General features: G+C 47.5%; 1 protein-coding gene across 1 annotated transcript in view; it reads left to right on the top strand.

The window, feature by feature from the left end:
* The window catches only part of LOC140408446 (membrane-associated progesterone receptor component 2-like), an 85,503-nt gene that overhangs the window by 64,915 nt on the left and 2,985 nt on the right, over window positions 1-17,603 (top strand). The window contains exon 2 of the mRNA XM_072495654.1: window positions 3,824-3,979. Within this exon, the coding sequence (XP_072351755.1) occupies window positions 3,824-3,979 (156 nt within the window). The remainder of the gene's footprint in view (window positions 1-3,823; window positions 3,980-17,603) is intronic.

Below are 17,603 nucleotides of genomic sequence, written 5' to 3'. Positions count from 1 at the left end.
TTAGTCCATATCTACTCTGCAAGTACCAGAATGTCATGCTTGTCAAGAATTTGTCTGGGGTGCTGGGCAGCAAGATGCTATTTTCACGCAGCTCACGGGGCAGTGCATGTCAGCCAACAGCTTAGGTTACCACTGTTAAGTGTGTGTGCACACTTGCTGCAAGTTGCTGTTCTATTTGCGTATGAATTGCTCACCATTATTTTCACAGGAAAATCCAGTTTTATGAGATGTAGGCAGCAGGATTACTTTGAGGGACGCACTTGATTGTGGAAATATATATCTCCCATTTGTTGGTACACTGGTGAAAACAATCCCAGACTTCATAACTGACTCCTAACAGGCCCTAAAAATAAGGGTCTGTGATTCTGAATGCTACCCGCTGCCACTAGACTGGCTTAGATGCATTTAAGGCAAAACTGAATAGATGCACGGGGCAACATGGCAGCATAGTGATTAGCACAGTTACTTCACAGCTCCAGGGTCCCAGGTTCGATTCCTGGTTTGGGTCACCGTCTGTGCAGAGTCTGCACGTTCTCCCCGTGTCTGCGTGGGTTTCCTCCGGGTGCTCCGGTTTCCTCCCACAGTCCAAAGATGTGCAGGTTAGGTGGATTTGCCTTGCTAAATTGCCCTTAGTGTCCAAAAGGATTGGGTGAGGTTACTGGGTTACGGGGATAGCATGATGGTGTGATGGCTTGGGTAGGGTGCTCTTTCCAAGGGCTGGTGCAGACTCGATGGGCTGAATGGCCTCCTTCTGCACTGTAAATTCTATGAGTGAGAATGCATATGCTTCCATTTCTAAATGGAAGGCTGGGAGGAGGATCTAACCTCAATGACCTGTTTCTGTGCCAGTAATGCAACGTGAATGTAAAATAGTAATTTTAGTTAACTAAATGTGGCATTTGAAATATAGCCAAGTGTTCTTGGAGTGCTTTGCTTAAAGTTGGAGCATCAAAGCAGAGCAGCAGGTGGACAGCTCTTCTGCAATAGAATACAGGAAGAATTTATGTATAAGCACTTAGCCTTGAACTTTCTGGGAAACATGCATGTTGTACTCAAAAGAATATATCTACAAGGCACTTGGAGCAGGTGCGAATCACTTTGTAATCTTCAAGAAGGTAGGTGAGGCGTTGATCAATATTTCTTGGATTTGCATGTGTATGAGACTGTGTGTAATGAAGATAATGTTCAAAAACAAAAGACACATTAATTGGAGAACAGCAAATCAGGAGCATGGCTAATGCAAAAGAACATTCATTTTAATGTCTGGAGGCCACAAAGTGCAATTGACATGATTTTAGAAGCATGTTGTGCACATCTTTTTGAATCCCTTCTGATGAGATAGCCAATTGAATTGCAATCATAGGCTGCCCGTCTACAGCTTCTAACTGACTTGGATTTTCAGAAGCAGACCAGCATGTAATGCTTTTATGTGGATTGGTTAGGCAAATTGAAAATTGGATCTAAAAACAAAACTGGTCTCCTCAGAACGTGTAATGGTCTTAAAGCTTTTACCATTTTCACCTTAAGTACTGATGATGTTGAGGGTAACATTTCACTGTTATAAAACTTCTATCCAAGCTGCAATCAGCTGGCTAGGGAACTGGTTGATATTTGACAATATTTGGATAAATGAAATGAATCAACAAAGGAATCACTGACTTTAATTTGGATACCAGAGTACTCTAGTAAATATTCAAGCGCCTTGACAAAAATGGAATGTAACTTGGGTATCCTTCTGAAAATAAAATTCACTGTGAAGCTGACACAGTACTGAGCAATTGATTGGTTGGTGCAAGTATTATTTTGCTGTAGCTGGATGTGTACTATTGTGCATGGTTATATGGCCCTATTTTCCATTGGATGATTCATAGTGTTTGGTGAGAAGTTGCTAGGATAATTTCTAAGACTTAAAACGTTGTTATTAAAAGAAACTCAATTCAAAAGACAGAAGAAAGGGTATTATCCATATTGTTAACAATTGCTAAAAACAATGAACTAATATATTTTATTGAAATCGATGATTGAACTAGAACACAAATATAAAAGCGAACCATCCCTGTGTGATTCAAAATGGTGGAATTCTACAATTCCACCTCCAACCAACCTACAGAATAGCAGCTGTGAAACAGACCCCAATCATGATCAAATAATGCCGTGTGAAGTAATTAATTTGTGGGGGTAAAAACTCAGGAATTAATACGGTTAGGAATAGAATTGAAATAGGTGGCACGGTGGTGCAGTGGTTAGCACTGCTGCCTCGCGTTGCTGAGGATCCAGGTTGGATCCCGGCCCCGGGTCACTGTCTTGTGGCGTTTGCACATTCTTCCCGAATCTGCGTGGGTCTCACCCCGGCAACCCAAAGATGTGCAGGGTAGGTGGATTGGCCATATTAAATTGCCCCTTAATTGGAAAAAAATAATTGGGTATGCTAAATTTATTTTGAAAAAGGAATAGAATTGAAAGTGAATACCTAAAGAGAGTTTCTTTTGAATACCTTGTCCCCCTGCCGCTAACGTCATCTAGAAAAATAACTTTCTAATTTAGCTGTTGGTTGATAATGTACAAATGTTGTTGACCACTTGTCAGCTCAAACCTAGATGTTAACCAACTAGGTTGATACGAACTGCTTCAAGGTACTTGTTGAAGCAGCTGAAAATGGTTGGGCAGAGAAAGCTTCATGATGGAATTCCTGCAGTGATATCCTGGCCTGAGATTGGCCTCCGACATCAATTACTCTGATCGCATCACATCTACTGTAAAGGAACTTCTGTGAAACAGTTATCTATAGATTGAGCCTTGGAAAAATGATCCGCGAATTAACTCAGTACATCACAAGTTTTGTGTATGCATGTTGGAAACTGGACAGATTCTGCATAAGCATGTACTGACTATCCCATTTGTATAGCCTGTTGCAGCCATGTAGGCTTTCTCCAGCCAGGGGGATTTTTTTCCCATTGCATTGCTTAGATATCCTATTCTATTTTCTGAACTCACTTGGATGTTCACCCATTCCTCAAGATTTCTTTCATTTGTTGTTTTTAATAGTTCTGTTTTGATGCTGAGCTTCAGTATTGCTTCGTGAGCATGCTGAACCAGTTCAGCATGTTTTGTATATTAGGGCAACAGCTTGCTACTGTGGCAATTTGTCTGACCTATGAAAAATAACTCGTCTTCTCTCAACTGCAATCCAAAGCTAAAATGCATTCTTGGGATTGAGAAAAATTAAATTCCTATTCTCAATCCCTTTTGTTTTTCAGGCCTTGAAACCAAATGTAGTGTCAATACATTAGCATTGATCTGCCCTTTCCCTTTTAGATTTCTTTCAGCCATTTTGGTGACATGTCTTTGGCTCTTCATCTTTGTTTTTCTCAATTGAAAGTACATTCCTACAAGGAGTTGGGTCAATAGTCTAGTCCTTCTGTGTTCTATATGCCAATTAAATTGAGTAATAGCAATATGTTAATACTTTCCAGTTAACTGATCAAGTAAAAGATGGAAATATTCAGGAAGGTCATCTAAGGGCTGTAAAAATGAGTTCAATTTGTACTTCTGAGGAATTAAATTAAGGATTTAATTAGTAAGCATATGTGTGAGGTTGGTTTATTTTAAAAAGAAACAAGCCTATTAATCATAATGGCCTTTTTATATTCCCAAGTAGCAACTTATTCATGTTAAATTGCAGAGAGGTGTTATTTATTATTAGACATTCTTTAATTTATTTTGTCAAACACTATTTATAGAAACTTGGGACAAAATCAAATATTAGTTGTCAGCTGCCAATTCATTGAGTTTCTAATCTATTTCTGAAACTTTTTTTAAACAGATGGTCCCTATGGCATATTTGCTGGCCGAGATGCCTCTAGAGGTTTGGCTACCTTCTGTCTTGATAAAGAAGCTCTGAGGGATGAATTTGATGATCTGTCTGATTTAAATGCTGTACAAATGGAAAGTGTTAGAGAATGGGAGATGCAATTTCTGGGTAAGTATTTGACACCTTGCATTAGTTGCATTTGACATGCTGAAATTGATGCTATTACTGTGAAGAATGTATTGGGACTGTTGTATTGCAAGGGTTTTGTTTAAAATTCCTATTTCCATTTCATTTGTACTGTAACATTCTAAAATTCAAATTACATGTAATTTTTGTGCTTCCAGAAAGAGAGCGAGGGATTCTGAAAGCTTGGGAAAAGAGGACCCTAAATCTGAAACGTGTTTAGGGAGGGAATTTCAGAGTGCAGGACTTAGATGGCAGAAGGCACGACCACTAAATAGCAGGACAAAGAACTGCACAAAAAGCCAGACTTGGAGAGGATTTCAAGGGAGGAGACTTTGGGACTGTGGAGGGGGTTACAGAGATTGGAAGGGATGAGATAATTAGGAATTTAAACACTGATCAGAGTTTTAAATTTCCACTGTTGGGAGACCGATGGCCATAGTAGGGTAGTGAGGACTGAGGTGAAGACTGTAGGATAGAATGAGCTGCAGATTGATGGACAGAATGAGCTGCAGATTGATGAGTACACTGAAATTTAGAAGACGAAGGTTGGGTGAGGCCACCTTGTTGGAATAACCTAACTTAGAGTTACCAAAAGTATGGATGAAGATTTCAGAAACAGATGGGCTGAGGGGTGATTATATCGATGTGGGAGGTAGGATGTCCCGGTTATGGAGGTAAATCAGGTTCAGGAGCCCATCCTGAGATGCAACATATAGTTGTGATTAGAAACTGTCATCTTCACCCCTGATAAAGTGGTCCAGCTGGGGGATTGTATCAGGGCCAGAAATATTTTTTTATTCTACATTTTCTGATATCCCCCACCTCCCCCCCCCCCCCCCCCCCCAAACAACGGCCCACCTGTCAATATATGCATCCAATAAACCAAACCCTCCCACGGTGGAAACAAAAAACAAAGGAGAAAAAGAAAAAGGAGACCGGGACTGCCTATGGTCACCATTGACCTATAGAGTCCCCTCCCCCTCCCCCTCCCCTACACTCAACGCCATCCAGCCTCTGAAAGAGTACCGTACATGATACCCAAGAGTTGTAAACCCCCCCCCCCCCCCCCCAAGTCTCCAGCTCCTCCCGTCCACTGCCTCTTGTAAAACTCCTCCTCCCAACCTCGGTTCCTTCCCCTCTAACTTTCCACCCCGGCTAGAACTCTCGGACCCTGTTCCGTCAGGCTCCGATGGCCACAGCCCCTCCCCCCACCTCACTCCCGTTCACTGGCCGGCTTAAACCGTCCAGCGTGGAGGCCCCCGCCCGGGTCCCTTTCCCCCTTGCCCAGCCCTAGGCAAGCCCAGAAATCCCCTTTTAGCACACAAACCCGCATATCCACCTACACCCCAAAGAGCCCTCATTTCGAGTGAAAGTCCCATCACTTCCCTTGTCCAAATATATACAACATTGGCTCCTTTAGCCCCTACACCCGCACGCAGTGAAACAAAAAAGAAGAAAATACAGTCATGCGGTTACATCGGCACATGGCCATTTCTCAATTTGTGAGCTCTGCCACAGTCCTTCTGCCTTCGCAAACTCCTCCGCTGCTTCCGCTGTTCCAAAATAAAAGTCCCTGAGCTTATAAGTCACCCTCAGCTTCGCTGCATATACAATGCCGCACTGCACCTTGCTAATGTACAGTGCCCTCTTCACCCGGTTGAAGGCAGCCCGCCTCCTCACCAGCTCCACCGTAAAGTCCTGGTATACACGTATACCAGCTCCAGCCCACTGCACCACCCACTTCTGCCTGGCCCAGCTCAGGATCTTCTCCTTCACACTGTACCTACGGAAGCACAGAGTCACTGCCCTTGGCGGCTCACTCGCCTTTGGTACAGGCCTCCACGACCGATGAGCTCGATCCAGTTCATATCGGGAGGGATCCTCCCCCTCCCCCAATAGTTTTGCCAGCATCTGCGCTCGCCACCGCCTTCATCACCGGGGAAATCGCCTCCTCCACCAGAACACTCAAAACCTCCCTCATCTCCTTCCTCATTGTCTCCATGTATTTTGTAAACTGCCTTTCGAATTCCGCAGCCATCACTTAGTTATTTCTTCAGCCGTAAGCAATGCGGCCTCCCCTGGTGCTCCAGCCTCCATTTTCTTTACTGACCCCGCGGTGACCTTTCCACTCCCCGACGGACTTTCAGCTGCTTTTTTCACGGCCGTTTCTTTTGCTGGTCTTCGACATTCCCCTCCTCTGTGCTGTCTCCCGACTTTTTCTGGTCTTCGCTGGCCCTAGGACCGGGCATTAACCCCTGACAATGCCGTTCCCGAACGGGAGCCCTCCAACGTGCGGCTGCCTCCCACCCGCCGTCACCGGAAGTCCATCAGGGCCATAAATGATGGCTTTCGTCATCCCAGTGTTTAATTGGGGGAAAGTTGGGACATTCAAAACTGGAGAAGCAGTCCGAGCCCTGAGGCGATCATGGGCTCAAGAGGAGTAATGGAGGGATGGAACAGTGTTTCATCATTGTCCAGGTGGGAATAGAAACACGCATGTATAGGAAATAGAAGCAGGAAACGGCCATTCAGCCCTTTGAGCCTGCTCCACCATTCATTATGATCATGGCTGATCATTGGGTTTAATACCCTGGACCCCCTCCCCTTCACACACACACACCACGCACACATCCCTTGATCCCGTTAGCCCCAAGAGCTACATCAAATTCCTCCTTGAAATTACCCAATGTTTTCACCTCAGCTACTTTCTGCGGTAGTGAATTCCACAGATTCACCACTCTCTGGGTGAAGAAATTTCTCCTCACCTCAGTCCTAAAAGGTTTACCACTTATCCTCAAACTATGGCCCCTAGCTCTGGACTCCCCAACCATCGGGAACATTTTTTCTGAATCTACCCTGTCTAATCGTGTTAGAATTTTGTAAATTTCTGAGATCCCCCCTCATTCTTCTAAACTCCAATGAACTGGACAGTGGATGAGAGGAAGATCATGTGGTCAAGTGTGTCAAAAGACTGCAGAAAGGTCAAGGAGAGGTAGTACATCATGATCATAAACACAGAAAATATAATTTATCACTTTTATTTAGGGCAGTTTCAGTGCTAGTGCTGTTGCATGACAGAAACTTGGAGAGCTTCAAACAGTTATCAGAAAGTTGGGCACGAATCTGGGCGGCTATAACAAGTTATAGAACTTGAAAGAGGAAAATTAAATTGAAATGGGGAGGTAGTTTGCAAGAAGAGGGAGATGAGTATGGATTTTGAGTAGTTGGTGATGGTAATTTTGGAAGAGAGACAAGCAACCTGAGAACATGGAAACTGTTTATACTGGTAGCTGGCATGGGTGCCAAAAAAGGAGGTTGAGGAGGGAGCAGGAGCTGAACATTTGAGAAAGATATAGGTTTAAGACTTCAGTGGCCAAAGGGCCATGACTGGAATGCACTGCTTGAAAGGTAAGTTGGAGCAGGTTCAATAATACTTTCCAAAAGGGAATTGGAGAAAAGGTAGTGGGGAGAGTGGGACTAATTGGATAGCTCTTTCGAAGAGATTAAAATGTGCGAAACCAGCCAGGAGGGAGTTACTGAAGTCTGGAAGTATGAAAGGCATCAATGAGGGTTTCAGCAGCAGAAGAGCTGAGACAGGGTGGAGTTAAGTGATGTTATGGAGGTCCAAAAGGAGGTCTTTATGATAAAATGGATATGTAGTTGATGCCTCATCCTGGGACCAATGTTTTGGACCAACTGGGGCCCTGGGTTTGCAGCAGGGACCAATGTTTTGTTGGAAATTTATTCTCACTCAATACTGGATGTCGGACAAGCAGCCAGACCGTTTTGGAAATAGTGAAGGGCTTGATACAGGCAGGTGGCAGTGAGGTAACGCTGAGTGTCATAGCCAGACGTATGTGAAATTGCTGTTTTCAAGCGATATCACCGAGGAAGATGCTATGCACCAATTCTGTCATGTTTGGATCTGTATGTTGTCGAATTTTCTTTTTAAAAAAAAATATATTTCATTGAAATTTTTCAAACAAATATTTTTCCGTTTTTACAACTCAACAAGGGATTATACATTAAACATTATTTAAATAATATAGTGAGCTTATAACAAAAACTAGAAAAGAAAAACAAATAGCAAAAACACAGAATAGTGCTCCCCCTCCCCCCTGGGTTGCTGCTGCTGTCATTTCTGTCTTTTCATTATCGTTCCGCGAGATGGTCAAGGAACGGTTACCACCGCCTGGAGAACCCCTGAGCCGATCCTCTCAACGCAAATTTTATTCGTTCCAATCTTATGAACCCTGCCATGTCGTTTATCCAGGCCTCCACGCCCAGGGGCTTCGCTTCCTTCCACATGAGTAGAATCCTACGCCGGGCTACTAGGGACGCAAAGGCCAAAATGTCGGCCTCTTTCGCCTCCAGCACTCCCGGTTCTTCTGCAACCCCAAATATAGCTAACCCCCAGCCTGGCTTGACCCGGACCTTCACCACCTTTGAAATTACCCTTGCCCCACACCCCCAGAACTTGTGCAGTGCCGGACACGACCAGAACATGTGTGTGTGGTTCGCCGAGCTTCCTGAGCACCTCCCACACCTGTCCTCTACCCCGAAAAACCTGTTCAGTCTAGCTCCCGTCATATGTGCTCTATGTAGAACCTTAAATTGAATCCGGCTAAGCCTGGAACACGAGGACGAGGAATTTACCCTACTTAGGGCATCCGCCCATAGCCCCTCCTCGATCTCGTTCCCCAGCTCTTCTTCCCATTTTCCCTTCAGCTCCTCTATCACCGCCTCCCCCTCGTCCCTCATCTCCCGGTATATTTCGGACACTTTGCCCTCTCCAACCCATGCCCCCGAAATCACTCTATCTTGGATCCCTTTCGTCGGGAGCTGCGGAAGTTCCCTCGCCTGTTGCCTCGTAAATGCCCTCACTTGCATATATCGGAAGGCGTTTCCTGGCGGCAACTTATATTTTTCTTCCAGCGCTCCCAGACTTGCAAACGTCCCGTCTATAAACAGGTCCCTCAGCTTCCTAATTCCTGCTCGCTGCCAACACTGGAACCCCCCATCCATCCTCCCTGGGACAAACCTGTGGTTATTCCTTATCGGGGACCACACCGAGGCACCCGTCACTCCCGTGTCGCCTCCACTGCCCCCAGATCTTCAAGGTTGCCACCACCACTGGGTTTGTGGTGTACCTTTTCGGGGAGAATGGCAGCGGCGCCGTCACCAGCGCTTTTAGGCTTGTTCCCTTACAGGACGCCATCTCCAACTTCTTCCACGCTGCTCCCTCTTCCTCCCTCATCCACTTACAGACCATCGACACATTGGCGGCCCAATAGTAGTCGCTCAGACTCGGCAGCGCCAGTACCCCTCTGTCCCTACTGCGCTGCAGGAACCCCCTCTTTACTCTCGGGGTCTTTCCCGCCCACACAAAGCTCATAATGCTCCTATCTATTTTTTTTAAAAAGGCCTCTGTGATCAGAATGGGGAGGCACTGAAACACAAAAAGAAACCTCGGGAGGACCACCATTTTAACTGCCTGTACTCTGCCCGCCAGTGACAGCGGCACCATATCCCACCTCTTAAAGTCCTCCTCCATCTGCTCCACCAGTCGCGTCAGGTTAAGTCTATGCAGGGTTCCCCAGTTCCTGGCCACCTGGATCCCCAGGTATCGGAAATACCTTACCACTCTCCTCAGCGGCAAAGCATCAATCCCCCTGCCCTGTTCCCCGGGGTGCATTACAAAAACCTCGCTCTTCCCCATATTTAGTTTGTATCCCGAGAACTCTCCAAACTCCCTAAGTATCTGCATTCCCTCTGGCATCCCCTCTACCGGGTCCGCAACATATAGCAGTAGATCATCTGCGTAGAGCGACACTCGGTGTTCCTCTCCCCCTCTAAGCACCCCCCTCCACTTCTTAGAATCCCTCAGCGCTACGGCCAGTAGTTCAATTGCCAACGGGGACAGGGGACACCCTTGTCTTGTACCCCTATGTAGCCGAAAATATCCCGATCTTTGCCGGTTTGTAACTACGCTTGCCATCGGGGCCCCATATAAGAGTCTGACCCATCTAATAAACCCCTCACCGAACCCAAACCTCTTCAGCACCTCCCACTGATAGTCCCACTCCACTCTATCGAATGCCTTCTCTGCATCCATCGCTGCCACTATCTCTGCCACTATCTCTGCCTCCCCCTCCGGTGGGGCGTCATCATCACCCCCAGCAACCTTCGTACATTAACATTCAGTTGTCTCCCCTTTACAAACCCTGTCTGATCGTCATGCACCACCCCTGGGACACAATCCTCTATCCTTGTCGCCATCACTTTGGCCAGCAGTTTGGCATCTACATTTAGGAGTGAGATAGGCCTGTATGACCCGCATTGCAGCGGGTCTTTATCTCGTTTCAGGATTAGCGATACCGTCGCCTCCGAAATTGTCGGGTGTAGCATCCCTCTTTCCTTAGCCTCATTAAAGGTTCTCGCCAAAAGCAGGGCCAACGGGTCCATATACTTCCTGTAGAATTCCACCGGAAACCCGTCTGGTCCCGGGGCCTTCCCTGCCTGCATGTTCCCCAGTCCTTTAATCACCTCCTCCACCTCGATTGGCGCCCCCAGACCTGCCACCTCCTGCCCCTTCACCTTCGGGAACCTTAGCTGGTCCAGAAAGTGTAGCATTCCTTCTTTTCCCCCCGGGGGTTGGGACTTGTATAGCCTCTCATAAAAGGTCTTGAACACCTCGTTCACTTTCCCTGCTCTCTGCTCCATATTTCCCGTTTCGGCCCTAACTCCCCCGATCTCTCTCGCCGCCATCCTCTTCTGAAGTTGTTGGGCTAGCAGCCGGCTCGCCTTTTCCCCATACTCATATTGCATCCCCTGTGCCTTCCTCCACTGTGCCTCTGCCTTTCCAATGGTCAGCAGGTCAAACTCCGTCTGTAGTCTTCGTCTTTCTCTGTATAGCCCTTCGTCTGGGGCCTCCGCATATTTTTTATTCCTCCTCAAAATTTCCCCCACTAATCTCTCTCTCTCTTTGCCCTCTTGTTTCCCCTTGTGGGCTCTGATGGAGATCAGCTCTCCTCTAACCACCGCCTCCAGCGCTTCCCATACTACCCCCACCTGAACCTCCCCATCGTCGTTGACCTCCAGGTATCGCTCAATACACCCCCTCACCCTTCCACAGACCCCCTCGTCCGCCAGTAGTCCCTTTTCTAGTCGCCAGAGTGGGCGCTGCTCCCTTTCCTCTCCTAGTTCCAGATCCACCCAATGCGGGGTGTGGACTGAAACGGCTATGGCCGAGTACTCCATTCCTGCCACATGCGGGATCAGTGCCCTTCCCAAAACGAAAACGTCTATCCGGGAGTATACCTTATGGACGTGGGAGAAGAAAGAGAACTCTTTAACCATCGGCCTGGCGAATCTCCACGGATCCACTCCCCCCATTTGTTCCATAAATCCCTTAAGCACCTTGGCCGCTGCCGGCCTTCTCCCGGTCCTGGATCTGGACCGGTCTAGCCCTGGATCCAGCACTGTGTTAAAGTTTCTCCCCCGCCCCCCCCCCCCATTATCAAATTTCCCACCTCCAGGTCCGGGATACATCCCAGCATTCGCTTCATTAATCCCGCGTCATCCCAATTCGGGGCATATACGTTCACCAGCACAACCGCCTCGCCCTGCAGTCTGCCACTCGCCATCACATATGTGCCCCCACTGTCCACCACTATGTTCTTAGCCTCGAATGATACACGTTTCCCCACCAATATTGCCACCCCTCTGTTTTTCGCGTCCAACCCTGAGTGGAATACCTGTCCCACCCATCCTTTTCTTAGTCTAACCTGATCCGCCAACTTCAGGTGCGTCTCCTGGAGCATGACTACGTCCGCCTTCAGTCTCTTTAAGTGCGCAAACATCCGTGCCCTCTTAATCGGCCCATTTAAGCCTCTCTCATTCCACGTGATCAGCCGGATTGGGGGGCCATGCACCCGCCCCTCGTCGACTAGCCATCCCCTTTTTTAGGCCATCTCCTCACCCCCCCCCCCCCCCCCCCCCCCCCCCCCCCCCCCCCACCACCACCACCACCACCGCCGCTAGATCCCCCTCTAGCTTGATTACTCCTCCCATATTGCTTCCAGAAGTCAGCTAACTCTGGCTGAACTCGGCTTCCCCCGTTCACTCTTTGACCTCCCTGCGTGTGAGGCTCCCTTCCTTCCTGCGCCCGTTTTCCCACTATAATTTCCATAGCGCGGGAAAATACCCGCGCTTTTCTCTCGTCCCCGCCCCCTATGGCGCAGTTCCCTCTTTCCCCTTCCCTGTCCTTTTCCCACCGCGCCCACATTTCTTCGTGCCCCCCCCCCCCCCCCCCCCCATCGGGGGGAGAAAAATTCCCCGTCCAACATTGCTGTACAGTAGCCCTCCCCTTTCCCCACTTTACATTTCTGTACCACCACCTCGCTGCTTCTCTCCAACATCAAACTCTCAAATCTAGTCCAGTTTCTCTTCTTGGATGAATGTCCATGCCTCCTCCACCGTCTCGACGTAGTGGTGCTTGCCCTGATGCGTGACCCACAGTCGCGCCGGCTGCAGCATCCCAAATTTAATTTTCTTCCTATGGAGCACCGCCTTGGCCCAGTTAAAGCTCGCCCTCCTTCTCGCCACCTCCGCACTCCACTCCTGATACACACGTATCACCGCATTCTCCCATTTGCTACTCCGTGCCTTCTTGGCCCAGCTCAGGACCATCTCTCTGTCCCTGTAGCGATGGAACTTCACCACTATTACTCTTTGTGTTTCACCTGCCTTTGGTCTTCTCACGAGGACCCGGTACGCTCCCTCCACTTCCAGGGGGCCCGTTGGGGCCTCAGCTCCCATTAGTGTATGGAGCATCGTGCTCACATAAGCCCCAGCATCAGCTCCCTCTGCTCCTTCGGGGAGACCTAGAATCCGTAGGTTTTTCCTCCTCTAGCTGTTCTCCAGGGCTTCCAGCCTTTCTATGCACCTCTTGTGTAGTGCCTCGTGTGTCTCCGTTTTTACCACCAGGCCCTGTATCTCATCTTCATTCTCGGCTGCCTTTGCCTTCACTCCATGGAGCTCCATCGCCTGGACCTTTTGTGTTTCCTTCAGTCCCTTGATTGCCAGTATCATCGGCGCCAGCACCTCTTTCTTGAGCTCCTCCACACATCGTCAGAGAAACTCCTGCTGGTCCGGGCCCCATACCATCTGGGCTCCATCCGCCGCCATCTTGCTTCTCCCTTCTCTTCTCTGCCACTGCTCCAAAGGATCCTTCGCAATCTGGCCACTACCACCGCTCCTTTCCATACACACCCGGGGGGGACCCCTTCCTTCGTCACCCCACACTGGGTTAGGTTGAAAAAAAATTCCGTTGGGGCTCCCGGTAAGAGCCCAAAAGTCCGTTGTAATGGGAGGTGCCGAAACGTGCGGCTTAGCAGTGCATCACCGCAACTGGAAGTGTTGTCGAATTTTCTTTTGTGTTGGTCTGCAATTGTGTTGTAATTTTCAACTACAAAAGCAGAAGAATTGTGTTGTGCTCAGTCTTTCCAAGAAAATTTGAGCATAAATTACATAAGACGAGCGAACACTGGTTTCCTGCATTAAGTAAGACCCAACACATTAAAAACTTTATTTCTCACAGCTGAAACCTGTACTGTCTTTTCAAGAGGGCTGCATTTTCTATGCGGTATATCTTGCAGGCAACAGAACCTTTTACATGAAAAGAAAAGCTTTCACAGTTGTATTTCTTTAATGCCGTGCCTAATATGAATAAATAATGGTTTGATGGTTTCAGACTTCAATTTTTATAACATAGATTGCACTGATTTCCAACATTTTTTTGTGATGCGTATGTTAATGAACTGTCCAGGAAATTTCAGTGTAAGTCTGTGATTGCAATATCGGCAGAAGTTTTGTGATAATTTGTAGCCAGATCAAGGACATTCTTGACTTAACTGTATTTAATATTCCTTTTGATGCTACAGTCCTTGTGCATTAGTGCAGAGCATTGATTTGGAACAGTATCCAGCAGCACATATTAAAGCAGTGTCATCAATGCCCTGGCTATGCTGTGATGATAGCAGAGGGAAAAAGAAACAGTAACAGGATTGATGGAAGTTATATGGTTGATATGGTGTACGTGCATTTCCAAAAGGCATTTGATAAAGTGCCACATAACAAGCTTGTCAGCAAAGCTAGAACTCATGGAATAAAAGGGACAGTATCCGCATCGATACAGAATTGGCTGAGTGACGGGGAGCAGAGCAGTAGTGAAAGGTTGGTTGTTTATTTGGACCAGAGGAAGTTATATAGTGGGTTCCCCACGGGTCGTTGTTAAGATCCTGCTTTTCTTGATGTATGTTAATGAGCTAGACTCTGGACACATTCTCAAAATTTGCAGATGCCAAAACTTGGAAATATTGCGAACTGTGAAGAGGATGGTGATAAACCTTCAAGAGGATATAGACCGGTTAGTGGAATGGATGGGCAAATGGCAAATTAAATTTAATGCGGAGAAAAGTGAATTGATTCATTTTTGTAGGAAAATGAATAAAGACAAAATAAAAGGGGCAGCAACGGTAGCCTTGTGGATAGCACAATTGCTTCACAGTCCCAGGTTCGATTCCGGCTTGGGTCACTGTCTGTGCAGAGTCTGCACATCCTCCCCGTGTGTGCGTAGGTTTCCTCCGGGTGCTCTGGTTTCCTCCCACAGTCCAAAGATGTGCAGGTTAGGTGGATTGGCCATGAAAAATTGCCCTTAGTGTTGGGTGGGGTTATGGGGATAGGGTGGCGGTGTTGACCTTGGGTAGGGTGCTCTTTCCAAGAGCCGGTGCAGACTCGATGGGCCGAATGGCCTCCTTCTGCACTGTAAATTCTATCTATGAAAGGGTACAATTATAAAAGGGGGTGCAGGAGCAGAGGGATCTTTTTTTTTGGAAAATATTTTATTAAGGCATTTATAATGTTAACATTTTAGACAAAGTGATCCAACAAATACACAAACCCCACAATATCATACCCATCACCCCCCCCCCAAGCATAAACCCTAAATATCATGGTCCATGTACCTATTCCATCCCACGGTTCTCTCTTCATTATAGTTCCTACCCTTATTCGTCACTTCCATGCCCCCCAAACCTGCTGACGGTCAATTTACCTTGGAGAAGTCGATGAACGGTGAGCAAACCCCTGTAGTGAACCCCTTAAATCCCCTACCGTGAATCCCTACCGGCCTCCCCAAACAGGCGCCGGAATGTGGCGACTAGGGGCTTTTCACAGTAACTTCATTGAAGCCTACTTTTGACAATAAGCAATTATTATTAAAATTAAACTTAATTTTCTCTAACCTAAGAAACCCTGTCATGTTGCTAACCCAAACACCCGACTTTGGAGGCTCTGAGTCCCTCCTTCCCAACAGAATCCGTCTCCACTGGGCAGCACGGTGGCCTAGTGGTTAACACAGCTGCTTCACAGCACTGAGGTCCCAGGTTCGATCCCGGCTCTGGGTCCCTGTCCGTGTGGCGTTTGCACATTCTCCCCGTGTCTGCATGGGTTCGCCCCCACAATCCAAAAATGTGCAGAGTAGGTGGATTGGCCACGCTAAATTCCCCCTTAATTGGAAAAATAATTGGGTAATCTAAATTTATATAAAAAAAAGAATCCGTCTCCAGGCCACGAAGGAGGCAAAGGCCAAGATGTCAGTCTCTGTGGTCCGTCTCCCCCCCCCGCCCCGGATCTTCCGACACTCCAAATATTGCCACCTCTGGACTCCTGAGTTGCCCTCCCAGCATAACTTGACATGACATTCGAAAATCCCTGCCAAAATCCCCTCAGTCTCGAATACGCCCAAAACATATGCACATGATTCGCAGGACTTCCCCCACACCACCCATACCTTTGCTCCACCTCCTCAAAAAAACCTGCTCATCCGGACCACAGTCATATGAGCCCTGTGGGGCAGCACGGTGGCGCAGTGGTAGCACTGCTGTCCCACGGCGCTGAGGTCCCAGGTTCGATCCCGGCTGTCCATGTGGACTTTGCACATTCTTCCTGTGTTTGCGTGGGTTTTGCCCCCACAACCCAAAGATGTGCAAGGTAGGTGGATTGAACACGCTAAATTGCCCCTTAATTGGAAAAAATGAATTGGTTACTCTTAAATTTTTTTAAAATATGAGCCCTATGGACCACCTTGAACTGGATCAGGCTAAGCCTGGCATGTGTTCGCTCTCCGTAGGACCTCCTCCCATAACCCAACTTCCAGCTCCCCTCGCAACTCTACCTCCTCACCTCCCCTATTGGAATCCCTTCCTTATACATTTCCGAGACCCTCTCCTCCCCAACCCCTGTTTTTGACATCAGTTTATCCTGTAGAGGAGCTTGATGTACCAATCATTGAAGGTGCCAGGGCAGGTGAGAAAGTGTTTAATAAAGTGTGCAGGATCCTGGACTTTATAACTAAGGGCATAAGAGTACAAAAGCAAGGAAGTTATGACAATGCTGTTTAAAACACTGTTTCGGTCTAAACTGGAGTATTGTGTCCACTTCTGAGCACAACTTGGGAACATAGAACATAGAACGATACAGCGCAGTACAGGCCCTTCGGCCCACGATGTTGCACCGAAACAAAAGCCATCTAACCTACACTATGCCATTATCATCCATATGTTTATCCAATAAACTTTTAAATGCCCTCAATGTTGGCGAGTTCACTACTGTAGCAGGTAGGGCATTCCACGGCCTCACTACTCTTTGCGTAAAGAACCTACCTCTGACCTCTGTCCTATATCTATTACCGCTCAGTTTAAAGCTATGTCCCCTCGTGCCAGCCATTTCCATCTGCGGGAGAAGGCTCTCACTGTCCACCCTATCTAACCCCCTGATCATTTTGTATGCCTCTATTAAGTCTCCTCTTAACCTTCTTCTCTCCAACGAAAACAACCTCAAGTCCATCAGCCTTTCCTCATAAGATTTTCCCTCCATACCAGGCAACACCCTGGTAAATCTCCTCTGCAGCCGCTCCAAAGCCTCCACGTCCTTCCTATAATGCGGTGACCATAACTGTACGCAATACTCCAAATGCGGCCGTACCAGAGTTCTGTACAGCTGCAACATGACCTCCTGACTCCGGAACTCAATCCCTCTACCAATAAAGGCCAACACTCCATAGGCCTTCTTCACAACCCTATCAACCTGGGTGGCAACTTTCAGGGATCTATGTACACGGACACCTAGATCCCTCTGCTCATCCACACTTCCAAGAACTTTACCATTAGCCAAATATTCCGCATTCCTGTTATTCCTTCCAAAGTGAATTACCTCACACTTCTCTACATTAAACTCCATTTGCCACCTCTCAGCCCAGCTCTGCAGCTTATCTATATCCCTCTGTAACCTGCTACATCCTTCCACGCTATCGACAACACCACCGACTTTAGTATCGTCTGCAAATTTACTCACCCACCCTTCTGCGCCTTCCTCTAGGTCATAGATAAAAATGACAAACCGCAACGGCCCCAGAACAGATCCTTGTGGTACTCCACTTGTAACTGAACTCCATTCTGAACATTTCCCATCAACCACCACCCTCTGTCTTCTTTCAGCTAGCCAATTTCTGATCCACATCTCTAAATCACCCTCAATCCCCAGC

Source organism: Scyliorhinus torazame, chromosome 3, assembly GCF_047496885.1.
Source record: "Scyliorhinus torazame isolate Kashiwa2021f chromosome 3, sScyTor2.1, whole genome shotgun sequence".
Lineage (NCBI taxonomy): Eukaryota > Metazoa > Chordata > Chondrichthyes > Carcharhiniformes > Scyliorhinidae > Scyliorhinus > Scyliorhinus torazame.
The sequence above is the reverse complement of the archived record's forward strand: the minus strand, read 5'-3'. Positions and strand labels throughout refer to the sequence as shown.